At 34.6% G+C, this 23,085-nt stretch overlaps 2 protein-coding genes across 3 annotated transcripts in view; one reads left to right on the forward strand and one right to left on the reverse strand.

Moving 5' to 3' along the window:
- Positions 1 to 23,085, forward strand: part of LOC102802463 (biogenesis of lysosome-related organelles complex 1 subunit 4-like) — a 24,303-nt gene continuing 1,218 nt past the window's right edge. The window contains exons 1-5 of the mRNA XM_085499951.1: positions 1 to 157; positions 8,397 to 8,468; positions 9,163 to 9,264; positions 9,495 to 9,626; positions 13,284 to 13,402. Of these exons, the coding sequence (XP_085356077.1) occupies positions 20 to 157; positions 8,397 to 8,468; positions 9,163 to 9,264; positions 9,495 to 9,626; positions 13,284 to 13,402 (563 nt within the window). The 5' untranslated portion in view covers positions 1 to 19. The remainder of the gene's footprint in view (positions 158 to 8,396; positions 8,469 to 9,162; positions 9,265 to 9,494; positions 9,627 to 13,283; positions 13,403 to 23,085) is intronic.
- Positions 21,260 to 23,085, reverse strand: part of LOC102809467 (magnesium-dependent phosphatase 1-like) — an 8,636-nt gene continuing 6,810 nt past the window's right edge. For both annotated transcript variants that reach the window (XM_006812562.3, XM_085499952.1), the window contains one exon: positions 21,260 to 22,242. In XM_006812562.3, the coding sequence (XP_006812625.1) occupies positions 22,145 to 22,242 (98 nt within the window). In that variant the 3' untranslated portion in view covers positions 21,260 to 22,144. The remainder of the gene's footprint in view (positions 22,243 to 23,085) is intronic.

A 23,085-nucleotide genomic window follows, 5' to 3' on the forward strand; every position in this document is an offset into this window, starting at 1 on the left:
CTAGGGGTACAATTTTAAAATGGCCGACAGTAAGGGGAAAGAGGGCGAAACAACACACGAAGATGAAGTAAAACCATCTGTACCATCAACAGAAGAAATTATTTTGCAGACTGTAAATGACTATTCCAAATATTTAAAGCTAGATGTTAGAAAAGAGGTAATATGTGATAATTGTATTACTGTTTTTCACACAGCCGACGAAGTTATATTTGTTAATTAATAATTTCAAGTTCGTCACACCCACTGTCACCGTCCCAGTCACTTGAGCCAGTTGAGGGCTGAAAATCCGAATAAACACTGGGCAAAATCGTTGATATACGATTGTATACGCAGATATACATTTTGTGTATATTCGCGGTATACGTTTAGTATACGCAGATATGATTACGTATACAAATCGTGGAATATACGTACATATGCGCTACGTATTTTTATGGTTTCTTTCGCACATGCCCGCCTTGGGTGGCACGCAGCGTATACGTACGTATTTTACATGCATTCTCGTAGTACAATTGACGTTGTTTTACGAAGTCTGTATATTTACGCATACGTGGAGAATACTGTGCGCGTGGAATTGTCCGGTTTTATTTGGTATCGCGGCCGCCAGTACTTATAATAAATAATTACCGGAACTGTCGACTCGCATGGAATCGATCTAAAAACGTCTCCTGTTTTGCCGAGTACATGTAATTGAGAAATGTCTATGTACATGTTTACTGGAATGTTTACTGGAATCTTCGGGGAATAAAATAAGCCCATTATGGCTTGTTGTCCCCACCAGTTTGTTTAATTTGGTCAGCTGAATATTAATAAATTGATGATGTATCAAATCTGCGTGATATCCATAATTTATCGAGTTTATGTTTGAACGAATCAATACTGTTACTGTCTACAATGTACTCAGGCAGTGCATTCCAATCATTGACAATACGTGTAGAAAAGAAGTTATGACGAATGGATTTGTAGCAACGTGTTTTGATAAGTTTCCACCTGTGACCTCTGGTTACAGATGAAGATAACTCAAAAAACACAGCTGGGTCAACATCACAATGTCCATGCAAGATCTTAAAGACTTGTATCATATCCCCTCTATGTCTTCTATAACCCAGCGTAGGTAGATTCAATGCAGATAACCTTCCCTCATACGATAAATCACTCAACCCAGTTACACAGCGAGTGAATCTTCTTTGGACATTTTCCACAGATCTCTTATCTTGCTTTGTAATAGGGTACCATACGCTATCACCATAATCAAGGTGGGGCCTCACCAATGCCTTGTACAATTTAGTGAATGATGATTGGTCCAAATGCCTAAAGCAACGCTTGATAAGACCACACATCCTATTAACACTATTCACAACTTTAGCAATATGTTTACTAAATTTAAGATTGTCCTGGAATACAATACCAAGATCCTTTTCTTCATTAACCATATCAATAGGGAACACAACACCTTCTTTGCTACGCATACTATAACTATAATCATCAAAGTCCTTCTTGGCAAACTGCATCACCTTACACTTTTTAACATGAAATTCTAATAACCATTTTCTTGACCACTCACAAAGACTGAAAATATCATTCTGAAGTTCTATTTGGTCCAGATGACTAAAAATACACTTGTACAACTTAGTGTCATCCGCAAAGAGTTTACACACTGACTTAACCGCATCTGGCAGATCATTAATAAAAAGTACAAAAAGAACTGGTCCCAGAACACTATCTTGCGGTATGCCACTCACCACAGGTAACCAATCAGAAAATTTACCATTTATAACCACCCGTTGATGTCTATTTGACAAAAAGTCCTCAATCCATCTAAGTAGTGATCCTCCAAATCCATATGCTTTCAACTTGTGTATTAGTCTTTTATGGGGAACGGTATCGAAAGCTTTTTGAAAATCGAAATAAATCACATCAACTTGTGCACCTCTGTCCATAGCATAAGTCCAATCCTCCAAAACTGTTAGAAGCTGGAGAATAGTACCACGTTTCTCTCGAAATCCAAACTGACAGTCAGATAGTAAGTTATTTACTTCCATATGACTCATAACAGCTGATCTCACAAGCTTTTCTAACAGTTTACAAATCACAGACGTTAAACTCACAGGTCGGTACAGGTACAATTTAGAAACGGTTGTTACTAATTTCTAAATAAAAAAAAAAACATTTCCTGACTGAAGTGTACCATCGCTTTGATATTAACGTGACGTCTTCATTTGTCTCACTATACACTGGTGAATTCGAACACAAGACCGGAAATTGCACAATAGAGTATACGTTGATTAATTGCAATATCATTCGCAAGCCTGAATGAATGCGAACAATACAGGTGTGAATATTTTGGCGAGTGTTAAAATACATGTACTTTCCATTTGGGTCGTCTGCGTGTTTCTCGGGGCCGGCTTGTGGTCTCATACACGTGAATGTTGGCCGATCGTCATTTTTGTAAGAATAGCCACAAAGTCCATACCAAGAAAGTGAAATGAATTCTCACTGAGACACATGTAACAAAATTGGTCGAATTTGCCGTCATCGCCATTTCTAGGGATCGTTTCATTTCTATTCCATTTACCATCGTACGCTGCGTTATTTTCAGAATACGATCTATATCACCACAGTCACTCTACTAGTAGAGTGACTGTGATATCACCACATACACTCGGAACACATACAGTGAACAACGCTAAACATCGCATTTTCGTTTCAAACAACTATGGATATTTCTGGCTAGTACTCTTTGCAGTGACGTTTCAGATTTGCGAACACAATTCTCATTGTCTTCGTTGAACCATAGACAGTCTATGGTTGAACCTGCTATGTGGTACTTGGCAACATATTAGGAACTGTGTAAATGTTTGTGAAAACTAGACTGACGATTCATGTTTTAGTGCATTCACATCACGTGACATCGATTGACATCAGTTAATTATTCATGCTTAGCAGCGCAACGGTTTACCGGTTCATGTTTTTTTTTGTACCTTTATTCAACAAAATCTTAATTTTAACTTTATTAATTATTGTCATAAATACAACATTGAATAACTGCAGTGATATTCATAGCCACATACATCTACTGTTTACTGCAGCGAGAATTGCAAAGAAATAATTCATATTGTTTAGAAGCCTATTTATACTTGGGTCACGACGATCCTTTTCCGAATCTGTCTGTAAACTTGTATTTTGTTATCAGGTTTCATTTATAAATTTAAATAAATGTTTGTCTCTACTATCATTTGAATTCCTAAATACATTTTACTAGAAATTTTCTGTTTTCCACAGTCTATGGTGTACGTGAGAGATACTCCAATGGTGCAGTCTCTCGTTCGGGTATATATATTCATTTCATCTTTGTGGTAGAGTGTCTCACAATTCTTTGCGCGAACAGGCGTCCGTAGAACACTGTCCAAAATAATGAGGGCGCAATACACTGGTTGGACGTTATCATTATGGGCTGAGTTGGAACCGTCGTCACTAACAAATCAAATACTACGTTTTTAGTACGTACAGAATAGTAAAATAACAAATATCTATATTACTGGTGGAAATAAAATAATTATAATAATCGAACATGATGAAACTGTGAAATGTCGAATTTCGCAATCGCACACCCCTACTAACAAAATGCTATACGCTAACGTGACTGAAGTGATGAGCCCTTTTGAAATCAGTTACGTAATTGTTGCATTAATCCAGGAACAAGATGTCCCATTTCCATCGTAGTTGTCGATTGTCTGACGTTCAGCGTTCAGGCTGATCTCAATCCCCATCTCATCTTCACCAAGTCAAAGTTTATTCGGAAGTTTTGATAGATCTCGCCCACAGTCTTCAAGCATCTCGGATCACCAACATTATGCGATCTTTAGTTACAACAGTAAATCGTTTGCGCAAGGAAGTCATGGCTACATCAAAACAGACAGAAAAAAGCGTGCTATTTTAAAAACCGACACCAAGTCATCACAAGAGAATGATATCAACCCTTTTAGAAGTTCTGAAAATCAGCGTGTCTGGATTGATCAGGCAGTATTTGTGTAAGTTGTGTTTAACTTTCAGTCGATGTAGCGTGTCTAACTGTGTCATTTCAAACACGCATAGAAAAGTCACCGTTCAATTTTTCACACTTAGTTCATACCATTTCATTGTAACTATTATAACTTGTATTCAGTGGATCGATTTTGATTACAGCCTGTAAATCGCTATATATGCAATTTTATTTTATGTGTCAGAAAAAACGTAAGTATGCGAAAGTCGAAAATTGATGTCCGATCTAATTAATTGACCTCTTCACCCAAATTACTAGTAATTCATGTTGGCCTGGTTATACCATATGATGTCCGTTGTTCCATGCCTTTGTCTGATCTTTCATTGTTTTCAAAGAGCTCTACTCAAATTGACAAAGGGCTCAGGCTGTTCAGCAATTAACCGATACAGGCTAGTGTAAAGTGGGCGTTAGACTTGCATACAGTCTCTTGTTTTATTTTTTTATTAAATAAAATATGGTAGTGTATAAATGGCGATAGCAGTAACCCAACTTTCGTGGTAACCCGGCGCTCGCCATTTACACGCTCCCACTACCAACGAAGAAGCTACGACGCGATCCTCGAAACGTTGCCTGAACCAATCACAAACAAGAACAGACAATGAATTTTCGGATTAACACCTCTGTTTCCCCCACGCTGACCAACGTTTCTCCACACTAACGAAAAAATCTTTTGTCTTCTACTGACTTCATGTAAGCAAGTGTGGGTGAATGTAGTCATATAGCACTAATACTTCATACCAACTTGCATTTTAACAACAGTTTTATGTGGCATAATATTTTAGGCAAACATTTGAAATCACGGGATATGACCATTGCAATTAATTTTTTTCCATGCTGTCTTATTTATATTTTTGTTATTTTTTCTTGAATGTGTCAACGTTTGTTCCAGCTACAGCTCGCGTGCATTTTTTATTCTTGGTGATTGGCTTGCGTTTTCTTAACAAATTTTTCACCCTTATAATTTTAAATATAAAATACATAAGTTATTACTACAATGATTAGCACGTTTTGATTTCGAGCGGGAGGTAGGTTTGAATCTCATTGCCCACTGTTGAGTCGGTAATATATTGAGTAAAAACTGTCCAGGTCACCAAACATTATAATACAACACCTTTTTCTATTCTAATTTGCTTGACAAATCTCAATTAAACTGTTACATATTCTATTTTAGGTACTGTTACCAGAAAATGACAGAGAAAGACGAAAGTGTTTTTATACAGCTTGGAAAAAACAAATAAAGAACCAAGGAGGAGATGAGTAAGTGTTAATTTATAGTTTTTATAATTTTGAATTCGTTTTATTCAAGCTTGTTAAAATAGCAGTAATAATAAATATAGTGTTAGTTATAAATAACATTTCTATCATTGCAGCTGACGGAATGTCGGGAAAAGAAGTTAAAGAGGAAGAACAAGAGATGTGGGAGATGGTGACATTATGATGTCAGATGAGGAAGACGGCGAAGAAGATCGGAAAGGAATGTTCATTGTGATGTCTCCGACATTCAGGTCATGGCACTGAACGACTTGATTTTGGATTAAGACAACCGAGTGGCAAGGAGGCAACCGATCCCATGCTCCAGAAATAAGTAGGACCACCATGTACCTGTCAAACCCCACGTGATTGCCCTAAGTTTTGATGACCAGCGTGATTTTTTTCTGATTCCTACCCAAACCCAAACCCTTTCAATATTTATGGCTTATAACTGGAATTTTATTTCTTTTGTTTCATTGAATTTATAAATTACTTGACTCAGTTTAAATGCATTAATTGTTGAATTTCGTTATTTCTGTTAAAGAAGTCCACTAAATTTAAACTACTTGAAATAAACTTATTTTTCACCTTCAATTAAATGCATTAATTGTTGAATTTCGTTATTTCTGTTAAAGAAGTCCACTAAATTTAAACCACTTGAAATAAACTTATTTTTCACCTTCAATTAAATTGGAATTAAAACCCCATATGATTTATTTATGTATGTCGAGGAAGATTTGTGTACTTGTAAGTGTATGTATTGTTATTACAAATAAATACTAAATCACTTGAATCACAAATGTATGTATTTTATTCCCACCTTTGCAATTACCCAAAAACAACTCCTCAATATTAATTAACACGAAATTGCATTAGTTGCAATGTGTTATCGTTGACCGTAGATCTACTGTAAACGTTATTTCCGATTATGAACCGTTCACGTTGCCCTGATCCTACTTGTGTTGAACATCGAGTGGCCAAATATGTCATTTTGAATCACCTCCCACGTTTAATTTCCTGTGGTATGCGATCTAGTCTGATGCAAGTCACAAGAGAACAGTCACTTGTAACCTACAGATAAAGAAAGGGTTAATGCCTCGTTGCTGGTCCTGTGTTCATAAAAAAAACGTCTGATCACTGGGATGGCCATGGGTGTGGCAATAACCATTTCTTTATCTTTACATGTATATGACTGTAACAGGAGCTCGTGATATTGCTAGGTTGTTGTATTGTGTTTATAAAGAAATGTGTTGCGGTAGCAAACACGAGTAATACTATCGATACTTTATTTATAAACAAAATACTAGTACCTAGAAAAATTACAAGCACGTGCGGCGCCCAAGAACCAAATTACTACGTGAATGATTAACCGGAAATGAAGCATGACCTAAAATATGTGACCTGTATGCAAATGTTCCTGAAAAATCAGCCAATAGCATGCGCTTTAAATATGCCGAGTATACGCAAAATATACGTAGATCTACGCCGATGTTAATTGTGTGCACTGGTTTATTGCGTGACCGTATACGCTACGTATACATCGATCTGCGTCAGTATTAACTCTGTGCAGTGGTTTATCACGTGTCCGTATATACTACGTATACGTATGAATACGTTAGACAGCATTGTTCTGCATTAGGTGTACGTTAATGTGCGCACTGTATACTTCCGGTCTGCGTAAATATACTGCTGTGTATATTTACGTATCAGTATGTTCCGAATGTGTAAATATATGTTGCGTATTCCCCGTACATACGTTGAATGTACGTGTGCGCCGACCAACGTATATCTTCGAATATCGGGAATATACGCGTGCGAATACGCTAATGTACCCGCCGTATACCAACGATTTTGCCCAGTGAAATCGATTGTCAGCCACCAAGTGACTGTAGTCGCAATAAACATTAACATATTGTCTTTTGTTCACATGTACTTTTATTATATTCAAAAATGAACTAGTCACCTGGCACTTTCGGAGTGCTCACTCACTGTACAAATACAAAACCAATCTATGATTTGCGATTCACTGCAACTTGATATTATTATTGTGTTTTCAAAAGTAAAAACAGTGAATTGATGAATTATACTTCATCAATTGAAATTACATCAACTAAATTACATGTTAGTTTCTAGAAAATATTAGAAATATAATGCAATGAAGATCCTAATATGAATTGCAAAAGAATCTTAAAGGGTAGTAATCACAGAATGCTAACAAACAGACACATAAACGCCTGTAGATGGTGCATTCAAAAATACACATTAAATTGTTTCAAAGACGCTGGATCAGAGCTATTTAATTTTTTTCTGCATGTTGTTTCTCAGAATACAGCTCATTCCTCAATACCTCATCAATAAACAAATCAATCAATGTGATGAAAACTGCTTATAAACTGATTCAAATAAACAAAACAATCAATGTGATAACTGCTTATAAACTGATTCAAATAAACAAAGCAATCAATGTGATGATAACTGCTTATAAACTGATTCAAATAAACAAAGCAATCAATGTGATGATAACTGCTTATAAACTGATTCAAATAAACAAAGCAATCAATGTGATGATAACTGCTTATAAACTGATTCAAATAAACAAAGCAATCAATGTGATAACTGCTTATAAACTGATTCAAATAAACAAAGCAATCAATGTGATAACTGCTTATAAACTGATTCAAATAAACAAAGCAATCAATGTGATGATAACTGCTTATAAACTGATTCAAATAAACAAAGCAATCAATGTGATGATAACTGCTTATAAACTGATTCAAATAAACAAAGCAATCAATGTGATGATAACTGCTTATAAACTGATTCAAATTAAATAAGATAAAAATAATTGTCCATTCATTCAAGAAATAAATGGCATGATATATTTTTACTGTTAATTCATAACTGTTTTCTTGTTCTGGTTCTGGTGAGGACCTCATTGACGACTCTTATATCATGATGCTTTAGATTTTGGTTTAGTATGAAACTGCTTATGTGAGCTCACTCTACCAGTCCCAAATCCCTATCACAACAACTTCTAATCAAATGATTTATTTACAGACTATAAAATGGCATTTAAACAAAAATTATTTATTACTTTGTATAGAGAGCCACTATGGAAGACTCTGTTGAAGATATGTTGATGAAACTAGATGAATTTATCAGTTCTGTAAATATGGTAGGTACATATACTGTAATGCCATTAATTAATATGGGTTTTAACTATACTATTTTTGCTTCTCAGTCCACTGTTAAGAGCGTCTTTTTAGCTAATTTTTTGCTAAAATGATATTTCAAGATGTTGCTAGTTTAAAATAAAATATATATTCTCATAATGAGTTTGTTGACACCTTAGCTAAATTAAAATTCTTTTTAATTCATGCATTGAAGTGGTTGTCGCATCAGACTCATGACCAGTAGACCCAAGTTCAAATCCTACCTTAGGCTGAACATCAAAAGGGTCGACCCCTACCCTGGGTGAGTGAGTGAGTGTGCCACAGACTCAATGGGCAAGCCTATTTCTCTGGCCGAGATTCATTCAGTAACGAATGTGACTTTGGGGGAACCTTGGTTAAAGTCCGCAGGTGTTTGTGTCCCCAGGTGCACTTGCAATTTGCACATACAAAAAAAAGTCAGGAGAGACAACAGTGACATTCAATGTCCATAGTTGTCGCCTGGCACAAAAAACTATTTAAAAGAAAAAAATTAGCGTGTGGCTATTTCAACATGTTGACAGTATTTTCAAACCTTGTGTCTAAAGGTCAACAAATATCTTCAACTTATTAATCATATTTGTTATGCTTACAAATGAAAACACAGAACTGACTGATCTTGCACACACAAGTGAAATTGGAATTAATTTGTTATTGCAGATACGTGATGACTCTTCATTGTGTCTGAATAGCACCATACCGAATATTCATGCAAAGAGTGTAGAAATGAGGAGAATATTTAACAAAATTGACCAGTTAGAGGTAAGCAAATTTCACAATGACTGTGATGGGGCATAGGTAAACACAGGGAAATTACAGACTCATGACAATTGAAAGTAGTTCACAACTTGTCAGCTTGAGGTTTAGTTGTGTGTTGTTAATTATCATGGTGTTGTCTTGATCTACTAAACTCTGGTTAACTATAGTGTATTGTCTAGTACCTCTAAGACCTGGTTAGTTGTGTGTAGTAAACTATATGGCGTTGTCTACAGGTGTTTGTTACTAGAGTAAAGCAAGACGTGACATTACTAGAAGATCAAGTGAATACAGCAGAGACTGAATTAGAATTGGGATCCCTTAGCTCAATCAAGAAGGCATTTAGTTCACTTCCATTACCATTTACTGTAAGTACATAAGTGTTAAAATAACTCATGCATAAATTACTTTATTTTGTCAAAAACTTCATTCAATCAGCAGTCATGCTAAAAATATGAGGTCACTTGTATATACAATCGGTTGATTGTTTTCGGTCATTGGCTAATATTATTCATGAACCAAATGTGGGTGGGTAATACAGCCAATGACAACATGTGTATCAACCAGCTGTTTGAATAAGTGATATCAGGTGATAATCTTTATATCAAGTGTCAAAAAAATAGAGAAATTGTGATTATACTGAACTACTCGTACAAATCATATACTGAACTACTCTTACAAATCATATACTGAGCTACTCTTACAAATCATATACTGAACTACTCTTACAAATCATATACTGAACTACTCTTACAAATCATATACTGAACTACTCTTACAAATCACATACTGAACTACTCTTACAAATCACATACTGAACTACTCTTACAAATCACATACTGAACTACTCTTACAAATCATATACTGAGCTACTCTTACAAATCATATACTGAGCTACTCTTACAAATCATATACTGAACTACTCTTACAAATCATATACTGAACTACTCTTACAAATCATATACTGAGCTACTCTTACAAATCATATACTGAACTACTCTTACAAATCATATACTGAACTACTCTTACAAATCATATACTGAACTACTCTTACAAATCATATACTGAACTACTCTTACAAATCATATACTGAACTACTCTTACAAATCATATACTGAGCTACTCTTACAAATCATATACTGAACTACTCTTACAAATCATATACTGAACTACTCTTACAAATCATATACTGAACTACTCTTACAAATCACATACTGAACTACTCTTACAAATCACATACTGAACTACTCTTACAAATCACATACTGAACTACTCTTACAAATCATATACTGAGCTACTCTTACAAATCATATACTGAGCTACTCTTACAAATCATATACTGAACTACTCTTACAAATCATATACTGAACTACTCTTACAAATCATATACTGAGCTACTCTTACAAATCATATACTGAACTACTCTTACAAATCATATACTGAACTACTCTTACAAATCATATACTGAACTACTCTTACAAATCATATACTGAACTACTCTTACAAATCATATACTGAACTACTCTTACAAATCATATACTGAGCTACTCTTACAAATCATATACTGAACTACTCTTACAAATCATATACTGAACTACTCTTACAAATCATATACTGAACTACTCTTACAAATCATACTGAGCTACTCTTACAAATCATATACTGAACTACTCTTACAAATCATATACTTAACTACTCTTACAAATCATATACTGAACTACTCTTACAAATCATATACTGAGCTACTCTTATAAATCATATACTGAACTACTCTTACAAATCATATACTGAACTACTCTTACAAATCATATACTGAACTACTCTTACAAATCATATACTGAACTACTCTTACAAATCATATACTGAGCTACTCTTACAAATCATATACTGAACTACTCTTACAAATCATATACTGAACTACTCTTACAAATCATATACTGAACTACTCTTACAAATCATACTGAGCTACTCTTACAAATCATATACTGAACTACTCTTACAAATCATATACTTAACTACTCTTACAAATCATATACTGAACTACTCTTACAAATCATATACTGAGCTACTCTTATAAATCATATACTGAACTACTCTTACAAATCATATACTGAACTACTCTTACAAATCATATACTGAACTACTCTTACAAATCATACTGAGCTACTCTTACAAATCATATACTGAACTACTCTTACAAATCATATACTTAACTACTCTTACAAATCATATACTGAACTACTCTTACAAATCATATACTGAGCTACTCTTATAAATCATATACTGAACTACTCTTACAAATCATATACTGAACTACTCTTACAAATCATATACTGAACTACTCTTACAAATCATATACTGAACTACTCTTACAAATCATATACTGAGCTACTCTTACAAATCATATACTGAACTACTCTTACAAATCATATACTGAGCTACTCTTACAAATCACATACTGAGCTACTCTTACAAATCACATACTGAGCTACTCTTACAAATCATATACTGAACTACTCTTACAAATCATATACTGAACTACTCTTACAAATCATACTGAGCTACTCTTACAAATCATATACTGAGCTACTCTTACAAATCATATACTTAACTACTCTTACAAATCATATACTGAACTACTCTTACAAATCATATACTGAACTACTCTTACAAATCATATACTGAGCTACTCTTACAAATCATATACTGAACTACTCTTACAAATCATATACTGAGCTACTCTTACAAATCATATACTGAGCTACTCTTACAAATCATATACTGAACTACTCTTACAAATCATATACTGAGCTACTCTTACAAATCATATACTGAGCTACTCTTACAAATCATATACTGAACTACTCTTACAAATCATAAACTGAGCTACTCTTACAAATCATATACTGAACTACTCTTACAAATCATATACTGAACTACTCTTACAAATCATATACTGAACTACTCTTACAAATCATATACTGAACTACTCTTACAAATCATATACTGAACTACTCTTACAAATCATATACTGAACTACTCTTACAAATTATATACTGAACTACTCTTACAAATCATATACTTAACTACTCTTACAAATCATATACTGAACTACTCTTACAAATCATATACTTAACTACTCTTACAAATCATATACTTAACTACTCTTACAAATCATATACTGAGCTACTCTTACAAATCATATACTGAGCTACTCTTACAAATCATATACTGAACTACTCTTACAAATCATATACTGAACTACTCTTACAAATCATATACTGAGCTACTCTTACAAATCATATACTGAACTACTCTTACAAATCATATACTGAACTACTCTTACAAATCATATACTGAACTACTCTTACAAATCATATACTGAACTACTCTTACAAATCATATACTGAACTACTCTTACAAATTATATACTGAACTACTCTTACAAATCATATACTTAACTACTCTTACAAATCATATACTGAACTACTCTTACAAATCATATACTGAACTACTCTTACAAATCATATACTGAGCTACTCTTACAAATCATATACTGAGCTACTCTTACAAATCATATACTGAACTACTCTTACAAATCATATACTGAACTACTCTTACAAATCATATACTGAACTACTCTTACAAATCATATACTGAGCTACTCTTACAAATCATATACTGAACTACTCTTACAAATCATATACTGAGCTACTCTTACAAATCATATACTGAACTACTCTTACAAATCATATACTGAGCTACTCTTACAAATCATATACTGAACTACTGAGTTATTTTTATTTCATTATGCAAGTAATTGTCCAAGCGTTTCATACCGCAGCAATAAAAACATTGTACTGTCATACGATTGGTTCAAGCGCACACATACTGTTGATGTGTGGTGTGCACACCTTTATGTTTAATGTGAAATATACGTTAGTGATATTTCATACTAAACATCTGGTAATAATATGCACTATGGTTATGTCCTGATATTTAATTTGTTTCAATTATTCCTACAGAAAAAAACAGTCCATACACCACAGTCAGAAATTAAAAAATACCACCCACCAGAAATATTCAAGACTGAAGACTACTTTAGTAAGTCAGAGACATCAGAGCAAGAAGTAACTGCAAAAAGGTGATGAGTAGAAAGCAGACAAGTTCACCAAAGTTACTCAAATATGTCACACTAAATTAAGATTTACTTTTAGCATGTTTTCTTACAATCATAATCCAAAGAATTTATCAGTCAGGTAAATGACATGGTTTAAAACTACATATTATTTTGGAAACTATGACTACCATGAAAGATACGGATTATTTCAGCAAATATACAAATTATATTTTGATGTAAGCGACAAAGAAAGTTAAAAAGAAGGGGACAGAGGGTGTGGATGGTTGTTCTGCATGCATTTAGTCTGATCTTGTTTAAATTATGGGTAGTCTATTAGTAATAGGATGATTTAATTGAATTTGTATCACTCAAAACTGCATCTTGACAAATTTCAAACCTGTTGATGTTCAGAAATAACATTGATATGAGCTGATCCATGTTTATTTATTACTAAAACAACTCCCTTGTGGTCATACCATAAAGTGGCTAGATGCGAATTGAGTTACCTGTCTCATCACTGTTTTGTAACCTTTCCTAGTGTATACTGCCCTCACAGTTGTATTGTAATACTGTCGTTCACTGGTTGGCAGAGAATGCATGTTTTGGGCACCTACTTACTCATTTGATTATCAGCAACATATACCAGACTGAAGGAGAATCCTGTTAGATCCGATGAGTGCATGGAATATTTGAATGGCACCAGTAGTGACATCAGCGTAAGCTATCCATGTTATCAAAATGATATTATGGTTAATGATTCACAGAGCTCATTTTCTATTGTAAAGTTACAAAAAATGTATATTATTTGCTGCATTATTTGAAAGTTTTTAAAAATCAGTAGGATTTGGTGATGTTCTAAGCTGGAAACTTGATCATAAACTAATCTACGAAAATGCTCAGCAGTTTGCAGACAACTTTTGATCCAGATATCTTACAGATATAATTGTTACATTTGGTATTTACTCTATTACTAGCACATGCTCTTACATAAATTAAGTAATATTACAACAATCAGTATCCAACAAATGAAATTTTGTTTTTTTATTTGCTTCTTTGTGAGTATGGTCAATTTTGCTCATAAATCAAACTCTTTATATGAATTTTGTAGTGTTGCTACACTGAGTGATGAGTTTTGGCAGAAACTATTTTTCAAATTTCCTACTACATGTGTGGGTTGTAAAGCATGGTGAGGAATAGATGGTTAAAGCATGGTGAGGAATAGATGGTTAAAGCATGGTGAGGAATAGATGGTTAAAGCATGGTGAGGAATAGATGGTTAAAGCATGGTGAGGAATAGATGGTTAAAGCATGGTGAGGAATAGATGGTTAAAGCATGGTGAGGAATAGATGGTTAAAGCATGGTGAGGAATAGATGGTTAAAGCATGGTGAGGAATAGATGGTTAAAGCATGGTGAGGAATAGATGGTTAAAGCATGGTGAGGAATAGATGGTTAAAGCATGGTGAGGAATAGATGGTTAAAGCATGGTGAGGAATAGATGGTTAAAGCATGGTGAGGAATAGATGGTTAAAGCATGGTGAGGAATAGATGGTTAAAGCATGGTGAGGAATAGATGGTTAAAGCATGGTGAGGAATAGATGGTTAAAGCATGGTGAGGAATAGATGGTTAAAGCATGGTGAGGAATAGATGGTTAAAGCATGGTGAGGAATAGATGGTTAAAGCATGGTGAGGAATAGATGGTTAAAGCATGGTGAGGAATAGATGGTTAAAGCATGGTGAGGAATAGATGGTTAAAGCATGGTGAGGAATAGATGGTTAAAGCATGGTGAGGAATAGATGGTTAAAGCATGGTGAGGAATAGATGGTTAAAGCATGGTGAGGAATAGATGGTTAAAGCATGGTGAGGAATAGATGGTTAAAGCATGGTGAGGAATAGATGGTTAAAGCATGGTGAGGAATAGATGGTTAAAGCATGGTGAGGAATAGATGGTTAAAGCATGGTGAGGAATAGATGGTTAAAGCTTGGTGAGGAATAGATGGTTAAAGCATGGTGAGGAATAGATGGTTAAAGCTTGGTGAGGAATAGATGGTTAAAGCTTGGTGAGGAATAGATGGTTAAAGCATGGTGAGGAATAGATGGTTAAAGCATGGTGAGGAATAGATGGTTAAAGCATGGTGAGGAATAGATGGTTAAAGCATGGTGAGGAATAGATGGTTAAAGCATGGTGAGGAATAGATGGTTAAAGCATGGTGAGGAATAGATGGTTAAAGCATGGTGAGGAATAGATGGTTAAAGCTTGGTGAGGAATAGATGGTTAAAGCATGGTGAGGAATAGATGGTTAAAGCATGGTGAGGAATAGATGGTTAAAGCATGGTGAGGAATAGATGGTTAAAGCATGGTGAGGAATAGATGGTTAAAGCATGGTGAGGAATAGATGGTTAAAGCATGGTGAGGAATAGATGGTTAAAGCTTGGTGAGGAATAGATGGTTAAAGCATGGTGAGGAATAGATGGTTAAAGCATGGTGAGGAATAGATGGTTAAAGCATGGTGAGGAATAGATGGTTAAAGCATGGTGAGGAATAGATGGTTAAAGCATGGTGAGGAATAGATGGTTAAAGCATGGTGAGGAATAGATGGTTAAAGCATGGTGAGGAATAGATGGTTAAAGCATGGTGAGGAATAGATGGTTAAAGCATGGTGAGGAATAGATGGTTAAAGCATGGTGAGGAATAGATGGTTAAAGCATGGTGAGGAATAGATGGTTAAAGCATGGTGAGGAATAGATGGTTAAAGCATGGTGAGGAATAGATGGTTAAAGCATGGTGAGGAATAGATGGTTAAAGCATGGTGAGGAATAGATGGTTAAAGCATGGTGAGGAATAGATGGTTAAAGCATGGTGAGGAATAGATGGTTAAAGCATGGTGAGGAATAGATGGTTAAAGCATGGTGAGGAATAGATGGTTAAAGCATGGTGAGGAATAGATGGTTAAAGCATGGTGAGGAATAGATGGTTAAAGCATGGTGAGGAATAGATGGTTAAAGCATGGTGAGGAATAGATGGTTAAAGCATGGTGAGGAATAGATGGTTAAAGCATGGTGAGGAATAGATGGTTAAAGCATGGTGAGGAATAGATGGTTAAAGCATGGTGAGGAATAGATGGTTAAAGCTTGGATGTGCAGTATATAATGTGGTTGAGAATTTACTATAACAATAAAGTAAATACATTAATTATTCACTGGGTTTTAATTTTGCTACTTTCACTGATAAGTAAACTTCACTAAATTAAATCTATGTGAACATGTAAAATAACAATAAAACTTATTTATAAAACTTGTTTCCTTGACAAATTCGTAAAATTAAAACACAGTGAATATGCTGAAAATATGAAAATAGTAATAAATTGTTTTACACTATATAGGCAATTTACTTGTCTGGAAATAATTTTGTGATGGTGATTGTGGCTTGGAATAAATCATGCCAAAATAACAGTGTAGTGAAGAAAAAATGTTTTATTGTAAATATTCAAATATTCTTTTTTTTAACTTTCACGTTTTCTTTGTTACTGCATAATTTTCTGCTAGGATTCCATATACATGTACAGTATATGCTTTATTAGTAGCACTTTAGTAAATAACAGGTTTGTCTATGGCGCTTTATTAGTAGCACTTCAGTAAATGACAGGTTTGTCTATGGCGCTTTATTAGTAGCACTTCAGTAAATGACAGGTTTGTCTATGGCGCTTTATTAGTAGCACTTCAGTAAATGACAGGTTTGTCTATGGTGCTTTATTAGTAGCACTTCAGTAAATGACAGGTTTGTCTATGGCGCTTTATTAGTAGCACTTCAGTAAATGACAGGTTTGTCTATGGTGCTTTATTAGTAGCACTTCAGTAAATGACAGGTTTGTCTATGGTGCTTTATTAGTAGCACTTCAGTAAATGACAGGTTTGTCTATGGCGCTTTATTAGTAGCACTTCAGTAAATGACAGGTTTGTCTATGGTGCTTTATTAGTAGCACTTCAGTAAATGACAGGTTTGTCTATGGCGCTTTATTAGTAGCACTTCAGTAAATGACAGGTTTGTCTATGGTGCTTTATTAATAGCACTTCAGTAAATGACAGGTTTGTCTATGGCGCTTTATTATTAGCACTTCAGTAAATGACAGGTTTGTCTATGGCGCTTTATTAGTAGCACTTCAGTAAATGACAGGTTTGTCTATGGCGCTTTATTAGTAGCACTTGAGTAAATGACAGGTTTGTCTATGGCGCTTTATTAGTAGCACTTGAGTAAATGACAGGTTTGTCTATGGCGCTTTATTAGTAGCACTTCAGTAAATGACAGGTTTGTCTATGGCGCTTTATTAGTAGCACTTCAGTAAATGACAGGTTTGTCTATGGCGCTTTATTAGTAGCACTTCAGTAAATGACAGGTTTGTCTATGGCGCTTTATTAGCACTTCAGTAAATGACAGGTTTGTCTATGGCGCTTTATTAGTAGCACTTCAGTAAATGACAGGTTTGTCTATGGTGCTTTATTAGTAGCACTTCAGTAAATGACAGGTTTGTCTATGGCGCTTTATTAGTAGCACTTCAGTAAATGACAGGTTTGTCTATGGCGCTTTATTAGTAGCACTTCAGTAAATGACAGGTTTGTCTATGGCGCTTTATTAGTAGCACTTCAGTAAATGACAGGTTTGTCTATGGCGCTTTATTAGTAGCACTTCAGTAAATGACAGGTTTGTCTATGGCGCTTTATTAGTAGCACTTCAGTAAATGACAGGTTTGTCTATGGCGCTTTATTAGTAGCACTTCAGTAAATGACAGGTTTGTCTATGGCGCTTTATTAGTAGCACTTCAGTAAATGACAGGTTTGTCTATGGCGCTTTATTAGTAGCACTTCAGTAAATGACAGGTTTGTCTATGGCGCTTTATTAGTAGCACTTCAGTAAATGACAGGTTTGTCTATGGCGCTTTATTAGTAGCACTTCAGTAAATGACAGGTTTGTCTATGGCGCTTTATTAGTAGCACTTCAGTAAATGACAGGTTTGTCTATGGCGCTTTATTAGTAGCACTTCAGTAAATGACAGGTTTGTCTATGGCACTTTATTAGTAGCACTTCAGTAAATGACAGGTTTGTCTATGGCGCTTTATTAGTAGCACTTCAGTAAATGACAGGTTTGTCTATGGCACTTTATTAGTAGCACTTCAGTAAATGACAGGTTTGTCTATGGCGCTTTATTAGTAGCACTTCAGTAAATGACAGGTTTGTCTATGGCGCTTTATTAGTTGCACTTCAGTAAATGACATGTTTGTCTATGGCGCTTTATTAGTAGCACTTCAGTAAATGATAGGTTTGTCAATGGCGCTTTATTAGTAGCACTTCAGTAAATGACAGGTTTGTCTATGGCGCTTTATTAGTAGCACTTCAGTAAATGACAGGTTTGTCTATGGCGCTTTATTAGTAGCACTTCAGTAAATGACAGGTTTGTCTATGGCGCTTTATTAGTAGCACTTCAGTAAATGACAAGTTTGTCTATGGCGCTTTATTAGTAGCACTTCAGTAAATGACAGGTTTGTCTATGGCGCTTTATTAGTAGCACTTCAGTAAATGACAGGTTTGTCTATGGCGCTTTATTAGTAGCACTTCAGTAAATGACAGGTTTGTCTATGGCGCTTTATTAGTAGCACTTCAGTAAATGACAGGTTTGTCTATGGCGCTTTATTAGTAGCACTTCAGTAAATGACAGGTTTGTCTATGGCGCTTTATTAGTAGCACTTCAGTAAATGACAGGTTTGTCTATGGCGCTTTATTAGTAGCACTTCAGTAAATGACAGGTTTGTCTATGGCGCTTTATTAGTAGCACTTCAGTAAATGACAGGTTTGTCTATGGCGCTTTATTAGTAGCACTTCAGTAAATGACAGGTTTGTCTATGGCGCTTTATTAGTAGCACTTCAGTAAATGACAGGTTTGTCTATGGCGCTTTATTAGTAGCACTTCAGTAAATGACAGGTTGGTCTATGGCACTTTATTAGTAGCACTTGAGTAAATGACAGGTTTGTCTATGGCGCTTTATTAGTAGCACTTGAGTAAATGACAGGTTTGTCTATGGCACTTTATTAGTAGCACTTCAGTAAATGACAGGTTTGTCTATGGCGCTTTATTAGTAGCACTTCAGTAAATGACAGGTTTGTCTATGGCGCTTTATTAGTAGCACTTGAGTAAATGACAGGTTTGTCTATGGCGCTTTATTAGTAGCACTTCAGTAAATGACAGGTTTGTCTATGGCTCTTTATTAGTAGCACTTCAGTAAATGACAGGTTTGTCTATGGCGCTTTATTAGTAGCACTTCAGTAAATGACAGGTTTGTCTATGGCGCTTTATTAGTAGCACTTGAGTAAATGACAGGTTTGTCTATGGCGCTTTATTAGTAGCACTTGAGTAAATGACAGGTTTGTCTATGGCGCTTTATTAGTAGCACTTCAGTAAATGACAGGTTTGTCTATGGCGCTTTATTAGTAGCACTTCAGTAAATGACAGGTTTGTCTATGGCGCTTTATTAGTAGCACTTCAGTAAATGACAGGTTTGTCTATGGCGCTTTATTAGTAGCACTTCAGTAAATGACAGGTTTGTCTATGGCGCTTTATTAGTAGCACTTCAGTAAATGACAGGTTTGTCTATGGCGCTTTATTAGTAGCACTTCAGTAAATGACAGGTTTGTCTATGGCGCTTTATTAGTAGCACTTCAGTAAATGACAGGTTTGTCTATGGCGCTTTATTAGTAGCACTTCAGTAAATGACAGGTTTGTCTATGGCGCTTTATTAGTAGCACTTCAGTAAATGACAGGTTTGTCTATGGCGCTTTATTAGTAGCACTTCAGTAAATGACAGGTTTGTCTATGGTGCTTTATTAGTAGCACTTCAGTAAATGACAGGTTTGTCTATGGTGCTTTATTAGTAGCACTTCAGTAAATGACAGGTTTGTCTATGGCGCTTTATTAGTAGCACTTCAGTAAATGACAGGTTTGTCTATGGCGCTTTATTAGTAGCACTTCAGTAAATGACAGGTTTGTCTATGGCGCTTTATTTGTAGCACTTCAGTAAATGACAGGTTTGTCTATGGCGCTTTATTAGTAGCACTTCAGTAAATGACAGGTTTGTCTATGGCGCTTTATTAGTAGCACTTCAGTAAATGACAGGTTTGTCTATGGCGCTTTATTAGTAGCACTTCAGTAAATGACAGGTTTGTCTATGGCGCTTTATTAGTAGCACTTCAGTAAATGACAGGTTTGTCTATGGCGCTTTATTAGTAGCACTTCAGTAAATGACAGGTTTGTCTATGGCAAATGTAAGATTTTAACGATGAGGCTCCTGTCTCATTTTTTGTTTTAGGCAAATTTCACAAACATATGATTTAATAGCTCAACCATGATCTGGAATTACATCTAGAAACAGATTTGATTATATGGTATATCAGCATGTTATGATAGTACAGATTTTTTGAACTCTTATACTATATGATGTAAATGATAGGTGTGTATGGTTTAAAATAAAGTACAGCATACAATAAATGTAAATGATAGGTGTGTATGGTTTAAAATAAAGTACAGCATACAATAAATGTAAATGATGGGTGTGTATGGTTTAAAATAAAGTACAGCATACAATAAATGTAAATGATAGGTGTGTATGGTTTAAAATAAAGTACAGCATACAATAAATGTAAATGATAGGTGTGTATGGTTTAAAATAAAGTACAGCATTTATTAGTTCATGTCTGCTTCTTTGGGAGATAAGTGTGGTACTGTAAAATACTTTATGTCAGCCGGAATTAAAAAAGACCTGGGGTGTTTTGTATGGAATTTATTTTCACTGATTTTTGATAAGTTGGATATTAAGTATATAGAAAAACAAAGTACTGGGTATATTCCTTTTATTGTCATGAATCATTCCTTAAGCAAAAATAGAGAAAATAAATTACAAGCATAAAAGAAAGTATTTTACATTATATATCAGTGTTAATATAGTAAAGATTTCAAGGCAGTGCTGTGAAAATACACTCGGTAGCTTTTTAAACATGTACTTGCAAACTAGAAATCTATGTACATGTAAATTGCAGTTTCTGATCTACAGAATGCAGTCATTGCATATTTATAACCTTGTCAATTTAATGTGCTACTATGCAAACAATATGCATAACCAGTATGTGTGAAAGTTCAGCAACAGTTTGGTAAAATATAAAAATCACGGTGTAGTATTGAAAAGAGCCCAAGGGATTGATTGATGGATGGTTTAATTCCATAATATAGATCTTTCGCATATATTTTATTTTATTTTCAGGAACCAGACTTCAAGATTAGTGTGTGTATGAATATTAAAATAACAATATTTTAGAATGTAAATAATTTATAATTTCACAGTTATTATGAAGAAGCACTCATTTAAAAAGTGTTTTGTATCAAATTTGTTCCTAATGTTACCAATGTTTACTGTCTATATACACAATAAGGATATTCTCACAAAAATGCATGAATGCTGGATCAGCATCTCAAATACTATATGTCATTTTGATTTGGAGTTTTAAATTTGCTGAGTAAATACAGTACTATAGAATCACAAACCCTAGAAGAACTGAGACATAATGTACTTTGTTTGCAGGGCTGCACAGAAGGCAGCAATAATAATAATAATTGGTCATAATATGAGTGAGGTTATGTCTCTTATTATATCTTGTTTGTTTACATTTGTTCATTGTTGCATATGAGGGACTGACATTTTTTTTGGTATCACAAATGTCAAAATCATCTTTTTGATTTTTTCTCTGAATGTTTTTGGAGGCCTTCTTCCAACACTTTCACAGTTAGACCAACTGTATAATCCACATATATACTGGTAACACCTGTAAAAACAGGAAGATTTAATATTGCATTGAGTATAAAGTAAGTGTCATGGAACATATACAATACATTAGGGGTATTTATTAGCATTTTTTGCAGTCATGTAACCTCTTAATTCAGTTGTGGATAAATTGAGTTATTAAAAATGAAAACAGTATACAACATGCAAACCAGTCAAAAATCATTTTGCTTATTAACAGATTAACTGGGCTGTATCACCGAGAAGCACAAACTATCTTTTTGTCTTTTTCCTAACTCTGAAATTCCAGCAGTGGGATGGCTCAGCCAAATCTTATTATATGTGAGGAAGCAAAATCAGCCGTAGACGTATTTGGATGTGTTACAGATGAGTTTGAATTCTTTTTTAGCCAAGGCTTATGGATTGAATTCCATTCGTTCATTATCTTGAAAATTAATAGCCTGATTCCCCCTCAAACATGGTTGATACATGGGAGTTTTGTTCAATCAAACAATGACTGACTGGCGGGCATATTTGAACAAAAAATAGCTTAAAGATTCTATGAAATGTGGCTGACCAGAAGCCATTTCAGCAGCCATTGTCGATTCTAGTTCTTTTTAAAACACTTATTTCCGAAATTCTTGCAGTTAAATTGGGTCCAAACTTGGTTCACAGAAAATTCTGTGCTAACACATCAACAAAAGTTTATTTGTGTAACATTCCAATTCAAGATAGTCAACTCGCAACCATTTTGTTTGATGCAAATCAACATATCTAGCATATCAAAAACAGTTGGTTTGTGTCACAATACAAAATGGTTTATTGGCAGTCATAGACAGTATCACAATTCAAAATCATAAATTAATGTATTGTGGGATAGATGACT

The sequence above is a fragment of the Saccoglossus kowalevskii genome, chromosome 6, assembly GCF_978046115.1.
Source record: "Saccoglossus kowalevskii chromosome 6, keSacKowa6.1, whole genome shotgun sequence".
In the NCBI taxonomy this organism is placed as follows: domain Eukaryota; kingdom Metazoa; phylum Hemichordata; class Enteropneusta; family Harrimaniidae; genus Saccoglossus; species Saccoglossus kowalevskii.